General features: G+C 43.2%; 1 protein-coding gene across 1 annotated transcript; it reads right to left on the bottom strand.

Moving 5' to 3' along the window:
* Positions 1-832: 832 nt before the first annotated feature.
* On the bottom strand, positions 833-19,372 carry LOC112232885 (protein LBH-like). Its single transcript, XM_024400155.2, has 3 exons — positions 19,118-19,372; positions 11,562-11,664; positions 833-2,742 (listed from the first exon to the last, which is right to left on the bottom strand). Exons 1-3 carry the CDS (start codon positions 19,144-19,146, stop codon positions 2,545-2,547), a joined length of 330 nt encoding a protein of 109 aa, XP_024255923.1. The 5' UTR covers positions 19,147-19,372; the 3' UTR covers positions 833-2,544.
* Between the last annotated feature and the right edge of the window lie 1,729 nt (positions 19,373-21,101).

Genomic DNA, 21,101 nt, shown 5'->3' with positions numbered 1-21,101 from the left:
GAGGTTGCAGCTGTAAGTGAGATCTTGTTCTCAACTGGCCTACCTTGTTAAATAAAGGTGAAATAAAAACTTCTCACTGCGGTCCCACGGCCTCATCATTATCAGCCTCTCTGTATTAATAACTCTTCATGCACAGCTTTTTTTCCAGCAAGGAGAAAATGTCAGCTCATTGTTCTGTTTCCAGGGAGTGTCCCAAAGACCTTGGGAGTGCTACCTGGACAATCTGGGAGGCCCTTGCCCCCCTCAGTCCCAACCCCTTCACTTTGATGGACAGCTCCAGGTACAAGTCAATCAAACTTGACCAGACCATGTTACAAGCACAAAGCAGTGAATGACCTGTAAAATGTGTTTTCATAGAGACTTTTCATTTGTTCATGTGAAGTATAAGCATGTGTGTTTTCAGCATTGTACTATGTCACGGTTGCTAGCAACTCATAGCAATCTACGAATATCTTAACTGACTTAAGTATTAGCAATATGCTTCAGTAGGATGTAGAGATTAAATCATTTTAGTGCCTGAGAAGAGGGGGGAGGTTAGAAAACAGGAAGACGTGTGGTCTGTGCTGCTATATATATATTATGTATACATGCATCAAGAACAAGGCAAGATAAAGACGCAATGATGTGCAGGAAGTAAAACCAAAGGCACTAGATCCTGTAACCATGGCACGTAAGGGGGATAAAATGTTGTTTTACAAAAGAAGTTTGCTTTCAAGAAACACAATATGATACACTATAGGGTTACCCCAGAAAAAGTGGATTTTACCCCATAGCAGTGGATCTGCTTTTGCAACCTCTGACGTAGCACAAGGAATCAGTCAGACAGTTGAAAGCAAATTCAAATGTTTATTTACAACCTCTGTTCATCAGAGTAAAGTGGTCTAAATACAAAAAAATTACAGCAAAATGGCAGCTAATCTCCCTGAGTTTTACAAAAACTACACAGGACTTGTGGGTGACAGCAGAGAGAGACAAAGAGATATTCTGTACAGAGTTCTAATGCCATGTACAGGGAAATTAAATGTGCGAGAGAGAGAGAGAGACGTACACAACGCTTCATATACAGTATCATAAATGAAATACATAAGTAGTTTTTTCTGCAGAAAACATGCTTTTAACAATATACATCCTTCCAAGAAGCCTGGACATGGAGCTGGTGATGTAGAATATAAATAGAGAGCAAAACACCGTTGGTCATTCAAATGGCATACAAACCAAGTGGCAATTTATGAGACACGATCAATGAGTTAGCCAACTAACTAACTGACAAAGTGACAGACACCGGTAACTGTTTTCAAGATCAGAAAATTAAGCTACTTTTGAGGACTGGTTAGTAACAGTGCAGAGTCCATGAACCAATGCCCAATTTTATGAACTGGAAAATTGGAGTTTCAGAAATGTACAAAAGTTATCTGGCAAAGTCACTGACCACGCATCATGTTATACCTTACTTTTTGAACATTGAGGCTGACATACCCATCATGGATTTCAAAAGAACAGGAAGACTAGATTAGGGAACTCTGAGCTCGGGTGAGAATAACCAAGAACTAATTTTAGTCTCATGAATGTTTTGCGACAATAATAAAATAAACCAACCATCAACAGTAACCTCAGGTATTGGTTCTGAGGGCAAACATATATTTACATGTCCTTCAGTGAGTCTTTGTCCATTATAGTGACACTGTTGGTTTTAAATCACTACATAATCTCAAAAATATTTTGACTCTTACCGTCTCCCACTTCCAATACCTATCCAATGACATCAGGGGTACACAACAAGAACAAAATAAAAGCACATGAGTGCTTCAGGGCACAACCAGCCTTCATAACATACTGTACATATTATTAATTGTTACAGAATTAGGGAAGCGTTTCCTCTCTTTCCATCTCAGTGTAAAAAACTAGTACTTTACCCAACGGAGACCAAAGGTCTCCTTGTGTTTAGACAGTAACCCCTACTTCCTGTCAACCACCAGAATCCAACGAAACGAACAAAACAAACCCCACCAACCTATGCACAAGCACTGACTTTTAAAGACTGGCTATGAGATCCATAGACTGCAATGGCAATCACAGTCATGTATATTTCAATCCATATACTGAAGGAAAGTATGAAAAACAGAAGACCGCTTGGGTACCACAGCAGTAGTCTATATGGGTATGAGGAGTCTCTGGAGTCATGTGGCCAGCAGATTTGACCGAATGGTGTGGGAACTGTAGTATCCTGCAGTACTAGAATTGTCCATAAAGCCCAGAGCTGCTACCGTTTAACTGGGCCTCTATTTTGGGGTTGGTTTAAACTCTGTGTGTGTGTGTACTTTCATGCATATGGAGTGTGAGTGTAAGGTAAAGCAACAGAAGTGAAATCTGGAGAGTAGATAAGGTACTACATATTGCTTCTCTTGAGAGTGATGCTTTGGTGTCAAGGGAAGGAAAGTGAGCATCACTGACATGTCTGCCCCTGTTCAGTCTGTTTGAGTGGTTAGGTGCGAGTGGGATCTCCTGCTGGTGTGTGTAGGAGGGTGGGTGGGGTCTGTTTGGCTTCTAGTGCTCGTTGTTCTGCGTCGGCTGTCCAGTTTGGCTTTTGCCATGGTTCTCCTCCTCCTCACAGACAATGAACTCCTCCGGTGGCCAACGCAGCTCACCGCTCTCCACTTCCCCCTCCGTGGGCTCCACTACGATGGACGGCAGGCGGTCTTTCAGCTTACAGCAGCGCTCGAAGTCCGAGGGGTCCGGGAAGATCTGAGGAAAGGACAAAAACACACAGTTAAAGTCCTGGGTGCCCGATCAGTCTTTCATGCGGCTAAATTTAATAGCTTCAGAAGGCATAGTGCCAAAGCTGCTTTTAAGTGCTTACAAATGGGAAGATTATACGAGAGCTAATCATAGTATTGCAAGTCTACAGTAAGTTTGTTACAGTCAAGACACAGAGCACATTTTAAGGCAGTAGAGCTTTCTCTTAGCTTAACCAAAATAACACTAGGTGGTAGATATTGACAAGTAAAGTTTATTTGTCATATGCACAGGCTACATGTGGTACACAGTCAATGAAATGCTTACTTGCAGGTTCACTCACCAGGTTCACTCTGATAGGATGACTAAATAACCAATAATCCCATGATACTGAAAGCTAAGCAATGGGTAATATATCTCTGTGGAGTCTGCTCTTTTTTTATGATTTTGTCTGCAATAAAAGCTAGACCTAAATGGGTTGTGGGTGTGCAATGCCAGACTTGCTGAAGAAGAACCCAGGACGATGTGCAGACGTTTTTGGATCTAAAATGAAGAGCATGAGATACTCTGACAAGAGATTACAGCTATTCCTAGTCAAAGAACAGCATTTCTTTGCTGTTTGGATGAAGTGGAAGAATATTTTTAGAGCTGCATATTTCAGTGGGAGACATTGGAAGGGGAAAGCGATGTTGCTGTCTGGGCAAAAAGCCCAGTGCAAATAAAGCATTAGATGAGGCTGAGAGGGAGACACAGTGAGAGAGAGGGAGGAAGAGAAGGAGGGAGAGGCAGGAGAGAGAGAGGGTCCAAGTCTCCCTGAATACCATGAGAGGGGGATGAGGAGGAAAATGACTAAATGTTCTGAAAACTGCCGTGTTTCAGTATGTTTGGCTGCGAGTGCCTGGTTAGTGGGACAGATTTAGCATTTGCATCTCCAGACATCAGCTTGAGTGTGTGCATATGTGGGAGTGAGTATGAATGTTAGTCAGTGCCTGTGTGTGTGAGTATGTGTGTTAGTGCATGTGTGCGCAGGGAGGTTTAGTATCTGCATATCCTTGCCTGTGTTGTGAATGTCTGTGCTGTGAAGGTCTGTGCGTCAGCACCGAGGGGGATGGCAGAGAGTGACCTTGCTATAAGACCCCCAGCAACATCAGCACAGCTCAGTTCACTTCCAGCTGCAGGAAATGGCAACACATCGCTAGCGAGGCACAATGACAGCTATTTTCAGTTGTGGTAGGGTGGGGGTAGGGGGGTGGGGGGTGATAGGAGCTTTGGGCGATCAGGAATCACTCAAGTGCAGACTCCAAATGAAGCTGCTGCAGAGAAGCCCTCACCTCCGTAACCAACATCCAGTTACTTTGCTCTATAAATGCCTCCATGCTTCATTGTTTTGCAGATTTTTTTCTACAGCAACTCTCAAACATGGGGGTTATTCCAAAATGTAAGGCTGTGTTGCCTAACAGTCAGAGACGCAGTTGGCATTCAGGTGATGGACTCACAAATTGTATCAAAGTCAACATGTAATCCAAGATGGCGTAGCAGTCAGAAGTCTTCGTCCTGTCGTGTCCCTTGTATATATTGTTTAAATCTTTTAAAAATATTTTGCTAAACCTCAACTTCTAAATACTCTCCTGCAACCCGCCTCACCAAATGTGGAATGGATCCGTTTTTTTTTTCTTCTCCAAAAGTATTTATATTTACTTCGGATCTGGAATCCCTCAACTGAAGCTAGCCAGCTAACTTCCAGCTATCAGTCAGCAAACCATTGCTAGCAGTCATCAGCTAACCTTTAGCTCAGAAAGCTCTCGCCAGTTCGAACAACGTGACTCCAACCAGAGCATAACGGACCTATTATTTATTTACCCCCCCCCCCAAATCCCCGCAAACTGAACATTTTCATCTGGATCTTCGCAACTAGCTCACCGCAATCCCGGGTGACTACTCCTGGCTAGCGTTTACATCCCTGAGCAAGCACCAATTAGCCTGAAGCTATCCCGGCCAGGGTTCCTGTGCTACCACCGAAGCCTACTCCTGGGGTACAATTATCCGGACCCCTTCTACTGCCGGTACGGGGCACGGAACCCCGCCGATCCTCCATGACTGGAATACCGACATAATCTGCCCGAGGACTCCAACAGGCCCCTCAGGCGCGACACCAGCTGAAGGCCCATTCTGCTAACCAGCTAGGCCTGCTAGCTACCTAGAGCTACTTGGATCCCTACTAACTACACGACTGGTCTATCAAAAACAGGCAAAAACAGACTTACCCCCATCGCGACGTCTCCCAAAGGCTAGCTTGCCCGCCCCCGGTCTGCTAACCGCTAGCTTGCCCGCCCCCGGTCTGCTAACCGCTAGCTTGCCCGCCCCCGGTCTGCTAACCGCTATCTTGCCCGCCCCGGTCTGCTAACCGCTAGCTTGCCCGCCCCGGTCTGCTAACCGCTAGCTTGCCCGCCCCGGTCTGCTAACCGCTAGCTTGCCCGCCCCGGTCTGCTAACCGCTAGCTTGCCCGCCCCCGGTCTGCTAACCGCTAGCTTGCCCGCCCCGGTCTGCTAACCGCTAGCTTGCCCGCCCCGGTCTGCTAACCGCTAGCTTGCCCGCCCCGGTCTGCTAACCGCTAGCTTGCCCGCCCCGGTCTGCTAACCGCTAGCTTGCCCGCCCCGGTCTGCTAACCGCTAGCTTGCCCGCCCCGGTCTGCTAACCGCTAGCTTGCCCGCCCCCGGTCTGCTAACCGCTAGCTTGCCTGCCCCAGTCTGCTAACTGCTAGCTTGCCTGCCCCAGTCTGCTAACTGCTAGCCCCTGCTAACTGCTTGCTTGCTAACCCGGTCTACTAACTGCTAGCTTGCTTAGCCCCAGCCTACTAACTGTTAGCATCGGCCTGCTAACTGTTTGAGTTGCTGTTTCCCCAGTCAGCTCAACCACTCACTGGACCCATATGTTCCCTTGGCTACGCATGCCTCGCTCTAATATCAATATGCTTCGTCCATCACTGTCCTGGTTAGTGATTACTGTATTATTTCATTGTAGTGCCTCTAGCCCTGCTCAATATGCCTTAACAAACTATGTTGTTCCACCTCCTACATATGCGACAACATCACCTGGTTTAAACATCTCTAGAGACTATAGCTCTCTCATCATTACTCAATGCCTAGGTTTACCTCCAATGTACTCACATCCTACCTTACCTTTGTCTGTATACTATGCCTTGAATCTATGCTATCGTGTCCAGAAACCTGCTCCTTTTACTCTCTGTTCAGAATGTGCTAGACGGCCAGTTCGTATAGCCTTTAGCCGTACCCTTATCCTACTTCTTTTCTGTTGCTCTGGTGATGTGGGGGTTAATCCAGGTCCTGCAGTGCCTAGCTCCACTCCCTACCCCCAGGTGCTCTCATTTGTTGACTTCTGTAACCGTAAAAGCCTTGGTTTCATGCATATTAACATTAGAAGCCTACTCCCTAAGTATGTTTTACTCACTGCTTTAGCACACTCTGCCAACCCAGATGTCTTAGCCATGTCTGAATCCTGGCTTTAGGAAAACCACCAAAAACCCAGAAATCTCCATCGCTAACTATAACATTTTCCGCCAATATAGAACTACTAAAGGGGTCGGTGTTGCAATCTACTGCAAAGACAGCCTGCAGAGTTCTGTATTACTATCCAAGTCTGTACCCAAACAATTCAAGCTCCTACTTCTAAAAATGCACCTTTCCAGAAACAAGTCTCTCACTGTTGCCACTTGCTATAGACCTCCCTCTGCCCCCAGCTGTGCCCTCGATACCATATGTGAATTGATTTCCCCCCCCATCTATCTTCTGAGCTCGTGCTACTAGGTGACCTAAACTGGGACACGCTTAACACCTCGGCCATCCTACAATCTAAGCTTGATGCCCTCAATCTCACACAAATTATCAATGAACCTACCAGATACAACCCCAAATCAGTAAACGCGGGCACCCTCATAGATGTCATCCTAACTAACTCGCCCTCCAAATACACCTCTGTTGTTTTCAATCAAGATCTCAGCGATCACTGCCTCGTTGCCTGCATACGTAACGGGTCTGCGACCAAACAACCACCCCCTCATCACTGTCAAACGCTCCCTTAAACACTTCTTTAAGCGGGTCTTTCTAAATCGACCTGGCCGGGGTATCCTGGAATGACATTGACCTCATCCCGTCAGTAGATGATGCCTGGCTATTCTTTAAAAGTGCCTTCCTCACCATCTTAAATAAGCATGCCCCACTCAAATTTTGAACTAGGAATATAGTCCTTGGTTCACTCCAGATCTGTCTGCCCTTGACTAGTACAAAAACATCCTGCGGTGTTCTGCATTAGCATCGAATAGCCCCCATGATATGCAACTTTTCAGGGAAGTTAAGAACAAATATACACAGGCAGTTACGGAAAACTAAGGCTAGCTTTTTCAAACAGAAATTTGCATCCTGTAGTACTAACTCAAAAGTTCTGGGACACTGTAAAGTCCATGGAGAATAAGAGCACCTCCTCCCAGCTGCCCACTGCTCTGAGGCTAGGAAACACAGTTACCACCGATAAATCCACTATAATTGAGAATATCAATAAGCATTTCTCTATGGATGGCCATGCTTTCCACCAGGCTACCCCTACCCCGGTCAACTGCCCGGCACCCTCCACAGCAACCCGCCAAAGCCCCCACCATTTCTCCTTCACCCAAATCCAGATAGCTGATGTTCTGAAAGAGCTGCATAATCTGGACCCTCTCTTTCTAAAATGATCTGCCGAAATTGTTGCAACCCCTATTACGAGCCTGTTCAACCTCTTTCGTATCGTCTGAGATTCCCAAAGATTGGAAAGCTGCCACGGTCATCCCCCTCTTCAAAGGGGGAGACACTCTAGACCCAAACTGCTACAGACCTATATCTAACCTACCCTGTCTTTCTAAGGTCTTCGAAAGCCAAGTTAACAAAACAGATTACCGACCATTTCGAATCCCACCGTACCTTCTCCACTATGCAATCTGGTTTCAGAGCTGGTCATGGATGCACCTCAGCCACGCTCAAGGTCTTAAACGACATCACCACCATCGATAAGAGAAATTACTGTGCAGCCGTATTCATCGACCTAGCCAAGGCTTTCGACTGTCAATCACAACATTCTTATTGGCAGACTCGACAGCCTTGGTTTCTCAAATGATTGCCTCGCCTCGTTTACAAACTACTTATCTGATAGAGTTCAGTGTGTCAAATCGGAGGGCCTTTGTTCAGACCTCTGGCAGTCTCTATGGGTGTGCCACAGGGTTCAATTCTCAGGCCGACTCTTTTTTCTGTATACATCAATGACGTTGCTCTTGCTGCTGGTGATTCTCTGATCCACCTCTACGCAGACGACACCATTCTGTATACTTCTGGCCACTCTTTGGAAACTGTTAACTAACCTCCAGACGAGCTTCAATGCCATAAAACTCTCCTTCCATGGCCTCCAACTGCAAGTAAATCTAAATGCATGCTATTCAATCGATTACGGCCGGCACCTGCTCGCCCGTCCAGCATCACTACTCTGGGCGGCTCGGACTTAGAATAGGTGGACAACTACTTGGGTGTCTGGTTAGACTGTAAACTCTCCTTCCAGACTCACATTAAGCATCTCCAATCCAAAATTAAATCTAGAATCGGCTTCCTATATCGCAACAAAGCATCCTTCACTCATGCTGCCAAACATACCCTCGTAAAACTGACCATCCTACCGATCCTCGACGTCGGTGATGTCATCTATAAAATAGCCTCCAACACTCTACTCAATAAACTGGATGCAGTCTATCACAGTGCCATCCGTTTTGTCACCAAAGCCCCATACACTACTACTTGCGACCTGTACGCTCTCGTTGGTTCGCCCTTGCTTCATACTCGTTGCCAAACCCACTGGCTACAGGTTATCTACAAGTCTCTGCTAGGTAAAGCCCCACCTTATCTCAGCTCACTGGTCACCATAGCAGCACCCACTCGTAGCACGTGCTCCAGCAGGTATATCTCACTGGTCACCCCCAAAGTCAATTCCTCCTTTGGTCATCTTTCCTTCCAGTTCTCTGCTGCCCATGACTGGAACGAACTGCAAAAATCTCAGAAGCTGGAGACTCATATCTCCCTCACTAGCTTTAAGCACCAGCTGTCAGAGCAGCTCACAGATCACTGCACCTGTACATAGCCCATCTGTAAACAGCCCATCTACCTACCTTCCTCATCCCCATACTGCATTTATTCATCTTGCTCCTTTGCACCCCAGTATCTCTACTTGCACATTAATCTTCTGCCGATCTACCATTCCAGTGTTTAATTACTATATTGTAATTACTTCGCCACAATGGCCTATTTATTTCCTTAATTTACCTAATTTGCACTCACTGTATATAGACTTTTTGTTTTCTTTTGTTCTACTGTATTATTGACTGTATGTTTTGAGACATTATCGTGCCCTCTTGAAGACTGTGGACCATGATAGATCCTTAGTGATGTGGACTGAGGAATTTTAAGCTTTCGACCCATACCACTACAGCCCTGTCGATGTGAATGGGGGCGTGTCGGCACTGTATTCCACGAGCAGATCCTTTGTCTTTGTGAGGTTGAGGGAGAGGTTGTTGTCCTGGCACCACACGGCCAGTTCTCTGACCTCCTCCCTATAGTCTCATTGGCATCGATGATCAGGCCTTACACCGGTGTCGTCTGCAAACTTAATGGTGTTGGAAGTCGTGCGCGGCCATGCAGTCATGGGTGAAGAGGGACTACAGCAGGGGACTAAGCACACTCCCATGAGAGGCCCGCGTGTTAAGGGTCAGCGTGGCGGATGTGTTGTTTCCTACCCTTACCACCCAGGGGCGTCCCGTTAAGAAGTCCAGGATCCAGTTGCAGAGGGAGGTGTTCAGATCCAGGGTCCATAGCTTAGTGTTGACCTTGGGAGGTCACTATGTTTTTGAATGCAGAGATGTAGTCAATGAACAGCATTTTCACATAGGTGTTCCTTTTGTCCAAGTGGGAAAGGGCAGTGTGGAGTGCAATAGAGATTGCGTCATCTGTGGATCTGAGCAATGACCAGTCTTTCAAAGAATTTCATGGCTACAGATGCGAGTGCAATGGGGCGATAGCCATTTAGGCATTACCTTGGCGTTCTTGAGCGCAGGGACTATATCGATCTGCTTGAAACATGTAGGCTTTACAGACTGGGTCAGGGAGAGGTTGAAAATGTTAGTAAAGACACTTGTCAACTGGTCAGCGCATGCTCCGAGTACAAGTCCTGGTAATCCGTCTAGCCCTTGGCTACAGAGAGCATGATCACAGTCATCCGTAATAGCTGGTGCTCTCACGCATGGTTGAGTGTTGCTTGCCTCAAAGCGAGTATAGATGGCATTTAGCTCGTCTGGTGCCCCGCTCCTTGAAAGCGGTAGGTCGTCTTTAGCTCAGTGTGGCTGTTGCCTTTAATCCATGGCTTCTGTTTGGGATATGTACGTATGGTTGGTCATGTAGGAGATGACAATGTTAATGCCCTTATTATTGAAGCCGGTGACTGATGTGGTAAACTCCTCAACGTCATTGCATGAATCCTGCAACATATTCCAGTCTGTGCTAGCGAAACAGTCCTGTAGCTTAACATCCGCTTCATTGGATCACATCACTGGTACTTCCCATTTGAGGTTTTTTCTTGTAAGCAGGAATCAGTAGGATATGGTCAGATTTGTCAAATACAGGGCGAGGCAGATGTACATGTGATCTGTTTTTTTTTAGTTGCACAGGTGACATGCTTGTAGAAATGAGGTTTCCTGCATTAAAATCACCAGCCACTAGGAGTGCTGCTTCCTAGTGGCCTCACAGGACAGACACAGCTTGGGTGTAAATTGTGAGAGGAAGGCAGCCCACCTTCCTAAAGGGTCAGTCTGCATCATCTGGGTCTCTGACACGTACAGTCACAGACACTCGTAAAGGAGTGGTTTTGCCTTAAAATGTCTCAGATTCTTTCCAAACAATAAAACTTGTCAAGGCCACCTGATGGCCTGCTACTCAGAAAGTTGCCCATCTGTGAGTTGTATTGTCGTGACATGCTATCAGTCCCCCACAGTAAAGACCGGAAGATTCAACTAACTCCTATTAATGTCCTTTGCATGTTTTTAAAAGTCTGTGCAATCATCTCGAACTCCCTGCAAAGCTACACTCAATCTCAAGGCAAATATATTTTTTTCTTCTTAAATATCCCCTCATGAAATCCCCCCAAAAGGTTGTTTGCATAACTTGTTATAACAATAATAATGCTAATGTTTAGACCTTCTGGTTAGAAAACAAAACCTCTCGCTACCCATGGTCCCCTGGGTGAGCTGCTTACATTAAGAACCGTGATTGAACATGCAGCCCTGTCCTTAATCCAACCTCAATCTTTTGTTAAAAATCCAAGACCATTTTTGGGTTACTAAGTGGCGAGGACTTTGAACAGGGACGTGTACCATAAACCAATTAAAACTAGTTCACCCTCTGCCTCCTAGTTTGGCTTCCCCCATATAAAAGGGATCTACAGTGTGACCATTTTACTCGCATATGCACCTAAATATTTTTCTGTGCGACCTGGAATTTGAATTAAACAGTACCAGAGTGCCTAAAAAAAATGAAAGTAGGATTCTAGCTTTATTACATCAAATATTTTTAAGTGTGCTCCTATATTTCTCTGTGTGTGCTCAGATTTTCCAATTTAAGCATACAAGTACTTCTTGTAAAAACAGTCAGCGTAGAGCCCTGCCCTTATGGGTTATATACCATGATTTTGCTGCAAACCAATTTCCCTTTAGGACAAAAACTGGTGTTAGTATGTGTGTTAGTTACCTGGAAAGAGAGCCGGTCCTTGCTGGGGCTGAGCCTTCTGTCCTCCATGGGGGTGCTACTGATCATCACCTCAGTCATGTCTCCGCACGGCACAAACACTGGGCTGGACAGAGACATAAGGGAAAGGACTGGGTTATTCCACCATTCAGGATCCAATATAAGTCCCAAACTTTCAAACTGAGGAGCAGAATACAATCATTTCAAATTCCTTATTTTGAGCAAACCAGGAAGCACCATTTTCTTGTTTTTATTTACTGATAGCCAGGGAACAATCCAATACTCAAACATAATTTACAAACAAAGCATGTGTATTTAGTGAGTCCGCCAGATCAGAGACAGTAGGGATGACCAGGGATGGTCTATTGTTAAATGGGTGAACTGAACCATTTTCCTGGCCTGCTAACCATTCAAAATGTAACAAGTATTTTTGGGTGTCAGGGAAATCGTAAAAATTATATTATTTTCTTTAGGAATGTAGTGAAGTAAAAGTTGTCCAAAATATAAGTAGTAAAAAAATGTAAACGACTTAAATATTTTTACTTGAGTACTTTACATCAATGCAGAGCCGGTACATGTGTCCCAATCATAGTGCTGTACAAGAGGCTGCATAATGGAGAACGGATAGGTTGGTGCAATATCATTTACATGTAGCTATTACTTTGGCAAGTGTTATGCAAATTAATCCTAACAGCGAGAATGTCAGAGTACAACTTTGTCATGTAGTTGCATGAGATTTGGCCCTTTGGTATTATTTTTGCAATGAAAAAGCTACACATAAGCCTTGTTCAGTATTTTGTTTAGTCTCTATGCATGCATTTGCTTTCATTTTGTCTGACCACTGACAGGCTCTGCAGCATACATTTGGTGCACTGCAAAGCTACACCACCACTGATATGTGGTTTGCATTGGGTAGCCATATCTAAATACAGTACGAGGTATGCTTCAACTAGGAGAGAGGGGACACAGTCATAGCGAGAATGCATTGTGGGCGTGCAGTGCAATTTGACTGGGACCGAAAACATTCCATTTTAGTTGAAGTAAGGCGCACTGTATATGCACTGTAAGAAATAACTGAACAGGAGGATTGAACTGAGGTACTATGTGGGAGGAAATATATTCTTGGGACGTTTGAGAACCAAGACGGCAGCCGAGCAGAGCGAGAATCTCAAGCTTTCTATTTCAAGTCTGGTGGCACAGCAGCCAGTGTCCACAGGACTGCGGTCAGGGTGGCCAACCCACCATAGGGGACAGGAAACAGAACATAGATCACAACCTGCCTCAGATGAGCAGAACAAGAACAGACTTGTTCCAACTATAACAAGTCAGTTTGTTTCTGCAAAAAAAAATGAATATTGGGTGCCATTAACCTCCTTTTACAGTATAAACAATTGAAGGTTTAGTGGTTAATCATGTGAACATACCGCAGCCATGACCAACGAAACATTTTAGGTAAAACCAATGAAGTGCACTTCAAAAAAGGAGCCTACATTATTTTCATATATATGTTGCTCCGGATGGATTCTTCGTCTCAACTTCATCTTAAAAGCTCTCTTTTCCAAATATTTGTCAAGTTGCCTCTGAGGTATTTTGACAGTACTGCTATGTACAATGTCAGACAAGACCCTGAACTGGACTTCAAGACTCTTTATGGAGAAATCAACAGTGGAACCTCAGGGACACTTTCGGTTTGTAAACTTTCTGTGATCGGAAAATGAAAATGTTTTCACCATAAGAGATTGTGGGCAAAAATAGAGATGTGTCGTATGACTCATAGTTTGCCACTCACTCATGTCCCTTCACTGCTTTGTTGAATTCTTTAGAAGACATCCATGGTTATTATTCAAGATCCCCACACAGTAAAGATAAGACAGTCTGCAGTGGGAATCAAGACCTTTCATCAAAAGTGTTCCCTCATACTCTGATTGGAGAAAAACAAATGGAGATCAACAACCATTCTTTCATTCTATGGGGATTAAGTTAAAGATTAACTCTTTAAATTTATGTCAATCCAAAAATAGCAAATAAAGCCCTTAGGCCATCCACATTTTCCAACACGTCACTTTCATGTAAAAAGGCTTGGCCTTATGGTACCACAATAAAAAAGTACTGAGGTGGATGTATTCATTCCTTAGAATAAGGGACAAAGCTCCTATACATTATATAGTTAATCTATCCTGAATCTGTCAGAAAGAAAAAGTCAATTGCTTCAAACTGAAAAGGAGAGATGCTGTGTAAATTTTTTCACACAACACATTGCCACACCCTGAAGCAATGGCTACTGCTGTTTAACAATCAATATTTCCATTTCCAAATTTGCATACCATGTGTCACATTCAAATTGGGAGAAGGAAAACTATTTTTGTGCAGGTGGGGGCCACGGGGGGAAAGCACAAGCCAAGACCCAATGGCAGAATAGGTTTCTGGAATCTTCTCATACGTTTACAAACTAGTCGACCTGGTTCAACGACAACAATAGCAGGAAATCTAAAAATAAAAACTAGTCCAAAGGATATGCAAGGTTGTGTGTGGAAAATATGTCAAAAGACCCATTTCATTCTTGAGACAGGAGAGAGGGTAAGCCAGAGACACATGGAGAGGGATGGACATCGAGTGGTGACAGCACAGACCTGTGCAGAAGTGTGGGGAGAAAGATAAACACTCTGCCTTTGCCAGTCATATTTCTGCTCGGGGATCGCATAAACATCCTGCTCAGCTAAGAATAACAGAACATCGTCCTAATAGAACAAAGGGGCACAATGAGAAGTGGAGGAACACATGTACTGTAACAATTGAACCAGTGAGAGAACATACCATTCAAATCCATTACTGCTAAAAGTTTCTGCCCGATGTTACAAAACGTGTCCTTTTTTTCAAAAAAGAATGTGAAAATGTCTTCCTCAAGGAGCCATGTTAAGTGTTCTGTATAATTAAACAACTCCAAATGTATAAGGATAATGATTAACATGGGCTATGCAGTTAAGAAACACTTCACAAGTTCATTGTGCATGAGTTGGCCTTTGTGCCAACTAATTTGTGAAATATTTGTGAAATATTGTGCATTCCTACTTCTACCCTGGCAGCACCCATCAAAGTACAAATTAATTCTAAAAGGGCACCACAAATTCTATAATGGCCACTGCCAAAGATCAGTTAAGGCAAAACCACTTTAAAAGTATCTTAATCTTAGACCAGGATTGGCCTGAGATGACTCCTTTGACTATTGACAAGTAGAACTTCTGTCTGGACTTGCTGTCCCATCTTCCATGGGCATGCAACATGACCAGGTACTGGCCAGCTTGGCACTTCAGTGACTATCTTTAGCACTGTCAACAGAAACAACTAGGCCTACATACTGTACACAGTCACATGGACTAATGCCAGTCTTATGTGGGCTAATGCCATTCCTATGTGGGCTAATGCCAGTCCTATGTGGGCTAATGCCAGTCCTATGTGGGCTAATGCCAGTCCTAGACACATTCCAGTCAGAGGTCTGGCATGGGCATGAGACGGGGCATCTCAGACTGACACGTGTCCTGGCTAAATAAATAAAACTAAGGATCACAGAGGTTGCCTGCTGCTTTGGCTGATCATTAGAGCACGTGTGAAGGTCTGTCTGTCCAACATTACATTTACAGTGTCAAAGATATTTTTAGAAGAATCTGTGGTGAGGACAGTGTGATGACTCCAATTCCTGGATTGATGCCAGTCAGGATTTGTTCTTTAGGGTAGGTATCTCTACAAAGCTGCACAATCCCATCAACTCTAAATGGTAAATGACTCAGTAACTAAAAATAATATTACCCTACCCTCTATGCTGTATCATCCTCCAAGTGTGTATGGTATGGAAACGAATTGAGGACACATTGTTCTACAGTCTTGCCAAGTCATCTGCCAGTCTGTGCTGACAGAGACAAAACGTATATCCCCATAGCAATGCGACCCGGTGCACACGATAGGATATTACGTCTTGCATAATTAACACTGTTTCCCCTCTACTCCTCCCGAGTCTCGCTATGTGCATTATACATCTGAGGAGGCTTGGCGAAAAGGCGAAGCTGCTGCTGAGATTCCATACCAACACAGGGCGGTAACACTATTTGTATAGTCCATCTGTAGATGTTCTACAGACTACCTTCTCTAGCACAAGAGCTACTTTTAAAAAATTAAACATGTCGCAAGACATCTTTCAAATAGGCAAATTCTTCTCTTCTCCACTCCCCTGCAACTCTTCACTGGGTCCTTATTGTACAAGAGAAAGTAGCGCACTGTTTTCTGTCAATACACAGTACCTGGTAAAATAATTGTTAATAAAAAAAAACTATGGGGGGGCCCACATAAAATCTGTGATTTGTTTTCCAAATGATTTCCCAGTAAAAATTGCTGGATTAATTTTTTTTTCTTCACTCAAATGAACAATTGTTAATAGAAAAACAACTAAATTGGATGTCGAGTGTCAATGATTAAATCATATGAGAATACAATTTCTTTTTTTGGTCTGGAAGAAAATGAACACATTTAGATTAGAGTGCAATTCCCCTTTAATCTGTCCCTTTAATTGCGCATCTAGGGAGTGAGGAATATGCAGTCTAGCGACGGTTCTGTACCGCTGCTGCTCATTTAATGGCAAAGTTTGCAAATAACAAATAATACTACTTCACAGTTCACATTTAATTGAGAAGGTTTTGGGTAAGGCATCTCTGTCAACCCACCAGACGGTTATGACATCAACTGGCTCCACACGGAGTCATAGACAAATGTGCGCACCACACAGGCAGAAAGGCAATACTGCTGGAAATTAATTGCCAGATAAGATTTTTAAGCCAATAGTGGCTAACCAGGGATGGGATCATGTCAAAGTTCCATTGATTAGATATTAGTTGGGAGCTTGCAGTGTCTGATACTTGTGAGATTGGTTTATGACAGTTGGCAGTGGAACACGTGAAAATTGTATTTACTTTCAGAATTGTTTGGCGAACTACTCATAGGTGAGCTGCAAGCTACAGGTAGCAAGCGATCGACCTGTTGGAGACCCATGGTCTACAGTAACATTTCAATGAACTATCCTCACCTTGCCCCTAACCCTTATTCTAAACCTAACCGCAAGTTCGGCTCTAGCTTTTTTGAGGCCCTAAGCGAGATTTGGTTGGGGGCCCCTCCCCACCTCACAGGTTCAACATTTTAGTGCCCCCCCCCTCGACAGCGGAGAGAAATATTTACATTTTAAAACCTTGCCCCATGTGTGTTCCAAATATCTCTAATGGTCGCCCCAACGTGAGTTGTTTTATGCACGTGATGTCAGCATGCACTCACTGTTCCAAAATGTGATTGTTAGGCAACAGAACAGTTAACTCAGTGTTGCCGACAATTTATGTTCGAGGGTTTATTGAACCGGACAAACTTCCCTCTTCGAGGAGAGCTGTTCCCCATTTTTTCCTTCTGCGCATCAAGTATGTAGACATGTGTAATCTTGCATGATCTGACACATTTTCTGGATGGCACTCGCATTGCCCCCATTGTTGTTACATATGAGAAAAACTGCTGATGCACAACCAAATTTCCAACTTGCACTTTGTGTATTCTACTATTCTAAGAAGACCGCTTATGCCTGGAACTGGATGGCCCTGCCTAACGGTAACCTTAGCAAGCAGTTGCTTATCAATACAGCTTGTTGATAGCATGACCAGCTGTAGAGCATCTACAGATGGAAAATCTGGACTATCCAAATAAAAGTGTGACCGCTGGGCTGCCTGGCTCCCGGTCAAATCACACAACCTGGAGGCGTGTGTGTGTGTGTGTGTGTGTGTGGGGGGGGGCAATCAATCTCTCTGAAATGTGTTGGAATTAATGGGCCATATCCAGATTTCTGCTCCAGCCCATAGGCTTCTTTGCTGAGCTAGGCCTTCTCAGAATATAGGAAACACTGTTACTGTGTTACTGACTGGACAGAACATGGTAATTTTTAGGTCCAGCTCCAGCACAACTTGAGTCCATAATTCCAAGGTGCCAAAGCAGAGGCATTTGATCCACAATGACCTGATCACTTTATAGGAGAATTACATGTTCTTGTTTCAAGAGTTCAAACGTGTAAAAAGAAAATAAATGAAAGTAAAGAGGTCTTCCTGTTTACCAGGGGTGAGATAGTGTGAGTCGTCACTCACCTACAAGTGTAATACCCATAAATGCAACAACTGCCCCTGGCAAAACATTGAAAGCTATCAAATGGCTCCTATGGGATTGCACTTATGACTTATAACATGATAAACCTGAAACAACTTTTTTTTTCCTGCAGTGAGCTTTGAAAAATAAACTGCAAAGTGCTATATTAGGCAGCAATGCATGGGGAAACAATAAGAGATCTTAGCAAAAGGGTCCCCCATGTAGCAGTGATATCTGAAGAACAGCGCAGCACACAAAGCGGAGACGAGAAGCTTTGTGGTTACTGTAAGTCACAGGGTCGGGTCTTCACTTCCTGGTGCACGCAAACAGACTTGCAGAGTAATTTTTTTATTTATTTAAATAAAGAAGCAAAAAAATGTATTGCATGAAGTCTTGGACGAAGTCTTCTAATCCTTAATGAAATGTTACATACAAGCCTATATGGAGGTCGGAGTACCCAGAGTAAAATGGAGAGATTGAGTCACAGGCCTCCTCTGGGTGATGGATGGACTGTCAATGGGTTAAGAGCCTCATTCCACCTCCCTCTATTGCATCCCACCACAATAGCTCACCAATAAAAGGTCAATTGTCTAACCACTAAAGGTCAAACAATGTGAAACAGTAGTGTGGTTGAACAGTTCCATATCATTGCTTGACGAGAAACCAAGGTAGGCTCATGTTATTACTTCTGCAATTATCAGTAGTTTGACTAAAAGGCATTGCGTCGCGAAACATTAGGTTGCCAATCTAGGATGTGCATGTTGACATTTATTTTCATGAATCTTGCCCTGGAGGCAGAACTGAGGGATTTCGGCTAGATGTCAAAATTGATTATATTGTAAAATGATTGAAAACAAAACATGTGCATTTGGTTTAAGGTTAGGTTTCAAATCCAGTTATGACTTGGTGGCTGTGCCAACTAGTGAACACTCTGCAAAAAACGTTAACCTGCCTATGATGTCCCCTTATGAAAGGAAAAGGGTCAACCTCAGACATGGCACCTGGATAAGGAGTCTTGGGAGGACAGCTCGACACCTGTCACCATTTGAAAAACAGACCTCCAAAAATGTGGAGTGCTTTGTTTGTTATCTGACTTTTCTTTCAGGTGGCGTTATAAAGGTTCTAAAACAAAAACAACGCCACTGACTGCACCCTGACACATTCAAGAGCGCAGTTGAAATGGTTTGAAGCAGTAAATACTTTCTTTTGATTTACATACATTCTTCCAAGCATCTTAGTTTTCTATTGATTATACCTGTTATGGTCATTAGCAAATATAAAGGCAATGCTAAAAATCACATAGGCTACATGCAATAATGAAACTTTATCCCAAAATGTTTCATCAACATCGAACTGAAGTCTCGGGTGTAAAAAAAATACATGACAAAAATCATACTTACCAGTATATTTGGTCAGAATATACAGACATGAATTCACACGTGCAGTTGATTATGATTATTAAGGAATTACTTCGATATTGACGCCTTCTTTAAACAAAAAAAAACAAAAAACGTTCCGCCTGTCACACGTAAATTAAAAGCAAGCGTTTGTACAGAAAAGCAGTACTCGAAGCTGAGTCGTGACCTTGGTTAAGGAAACAGCTCCGGTGTATTTTGCCTTTTTTATATCTCGACTAGGAGAAATTACATTTTTATATAAGAGGCGTGTACTGTCACTGCAGACACACCCCCTTTATACGGGCTCCAAATTCTTCAATGGCAGCAGGATCACTACGGACCAATCAAAGGACAGGTGCCACGTACCGCGGTGACGATAGCAAGGGATAAACAATTTCGTTAAAAAAAGAAACCATAAATGATACTGCGTCATGCTCTTCATCATAGAGGATGAGTGAAAGCAAGAGGTTTCACTCTCGCTAAAATACGTTTAAAAAAAGAACCACAATGCATTTCTATGGGTTTATTTTGGACCTGAACTTGTCGCCTTTGGGACAACTATTACCATTGTTAGGGTGAGCATCTCGTCATTGTATAAAAATATTTATCTTCATTGATAAGTCACTAAGGCAATATGAAATTAAGCCGAATGAACAAAAAATAGTCACACCACACCATTGTCTACTTATTTCTCACTTTCATAACGATTTATATTATGTAACACAGGTCAGAATATCCAAGTGTTTATGTCCAAAGAAATATACATTTGTTTTTCAATTATTGCACGTATATTTGCATAACTGGAGGGGTTGATGATACGGCACCAGAGCAGGAAATGAAGCTCTTTTTCTGAATACATTGACATACAAATGTCACCGGTTAAGACCAAGAAACCCGGAATGCAGATTTTAGGCTAAACAATACTGAAAATGTTAAGATCACAAGTCATCAGAGGTAGCCTATATACAATATTTACAAGACCATGTAAAGGTTAAAGCTGGGGAATGTCAAATTACAGTCCTCTCTAGCCCTGCGACATAGCAAGCATTTGGCAGACTATAAAATTCTGTGTGTATGTATTCTATCTCCACCTTGTGGCCGTAATTATTTTAACTGACCCGTAATTACTGACTGTTCCCAATAACCTCAAAAGAAGATAATTGAAAGTGTGCAAAGCCTTCATGGAATCGAAAAGTAGGACAGCATATGTATTGACAGGGTGACATTTTTATTGCAACACGTTTTAGAGGGGCATCTTTTCTGAAATTCAACATCAAAAAAGAGAGGAACATTTGTGTGCTTGCCAGGAAAGACCTTTACAGTTATCAACAAAGCACGTTAACCTGTAGTCATTTAATTTAAGTCAGAAATGTACATTTAGGATTTTCCACCATTTAGTGGACATTAGGGTCAGTCAGACACAATAATGAATAGTACATGACACATCTTTGTGGTTTGACTTTGAATTCCAAAAATCCTTAAAGGTGCAATATACAGAAATCACTCTGCCATTTCCTGATTGCAAAAATTCTAGTAGTTTGCCTAATTTCAGTTTATGTGACAAAACAAGCAATTTTGTAGAATGTCATTGTACCATATAAACCACTGAAATATATTTTTTATAACCAAAAATATTGTATTGTCAGCTGTTTGAAACGGCTGTACCAAACCGAAAGTAAAAGATGCAAAAACAAAACTTAAATAGCACACATAGAACAGATCTACAGCTTCTTAGACTTGCTTTTAATGAGAATGACAGGTCTATAACTCACATTTCTATGTAAATTTGGTCGGGTTGCCCTAGAAGTTAAATATTGCAGCTTTAAGGATATTTTACAGTGACTGGTGTATTTTTCAGTAACATCTGGATGGGCATTAAGAGAATCATACGAAAGGACATAAGATGGTTGGCAGACAATTTAAATATGTATTCTTATGCAAATTAGACAAATATGAAAACAAACCACATTTCACCACATAGGTCTGT

Source organism: Oncorhynchus tshawytscha, linkage group LG08 (genome assembly GCF_018296145.1).
Source record: "Oncorhynchus tshawytscha isolate Ot180627B linkage group LG08, Otsh_v2.0, whole genome shotgun sequence".
NCBI lineage: Eukaryota > Metazoa > Chordata > Actinopteri > Salmoniformes > Salmonidae > Oncorhynchus > Oncorhynchus tshawytscha.
The sequence above is the reverse complement of the archived record's forward strand: the minus strand, read 5'-3'. Positions and strand labels throughout refer to the sequence as shown.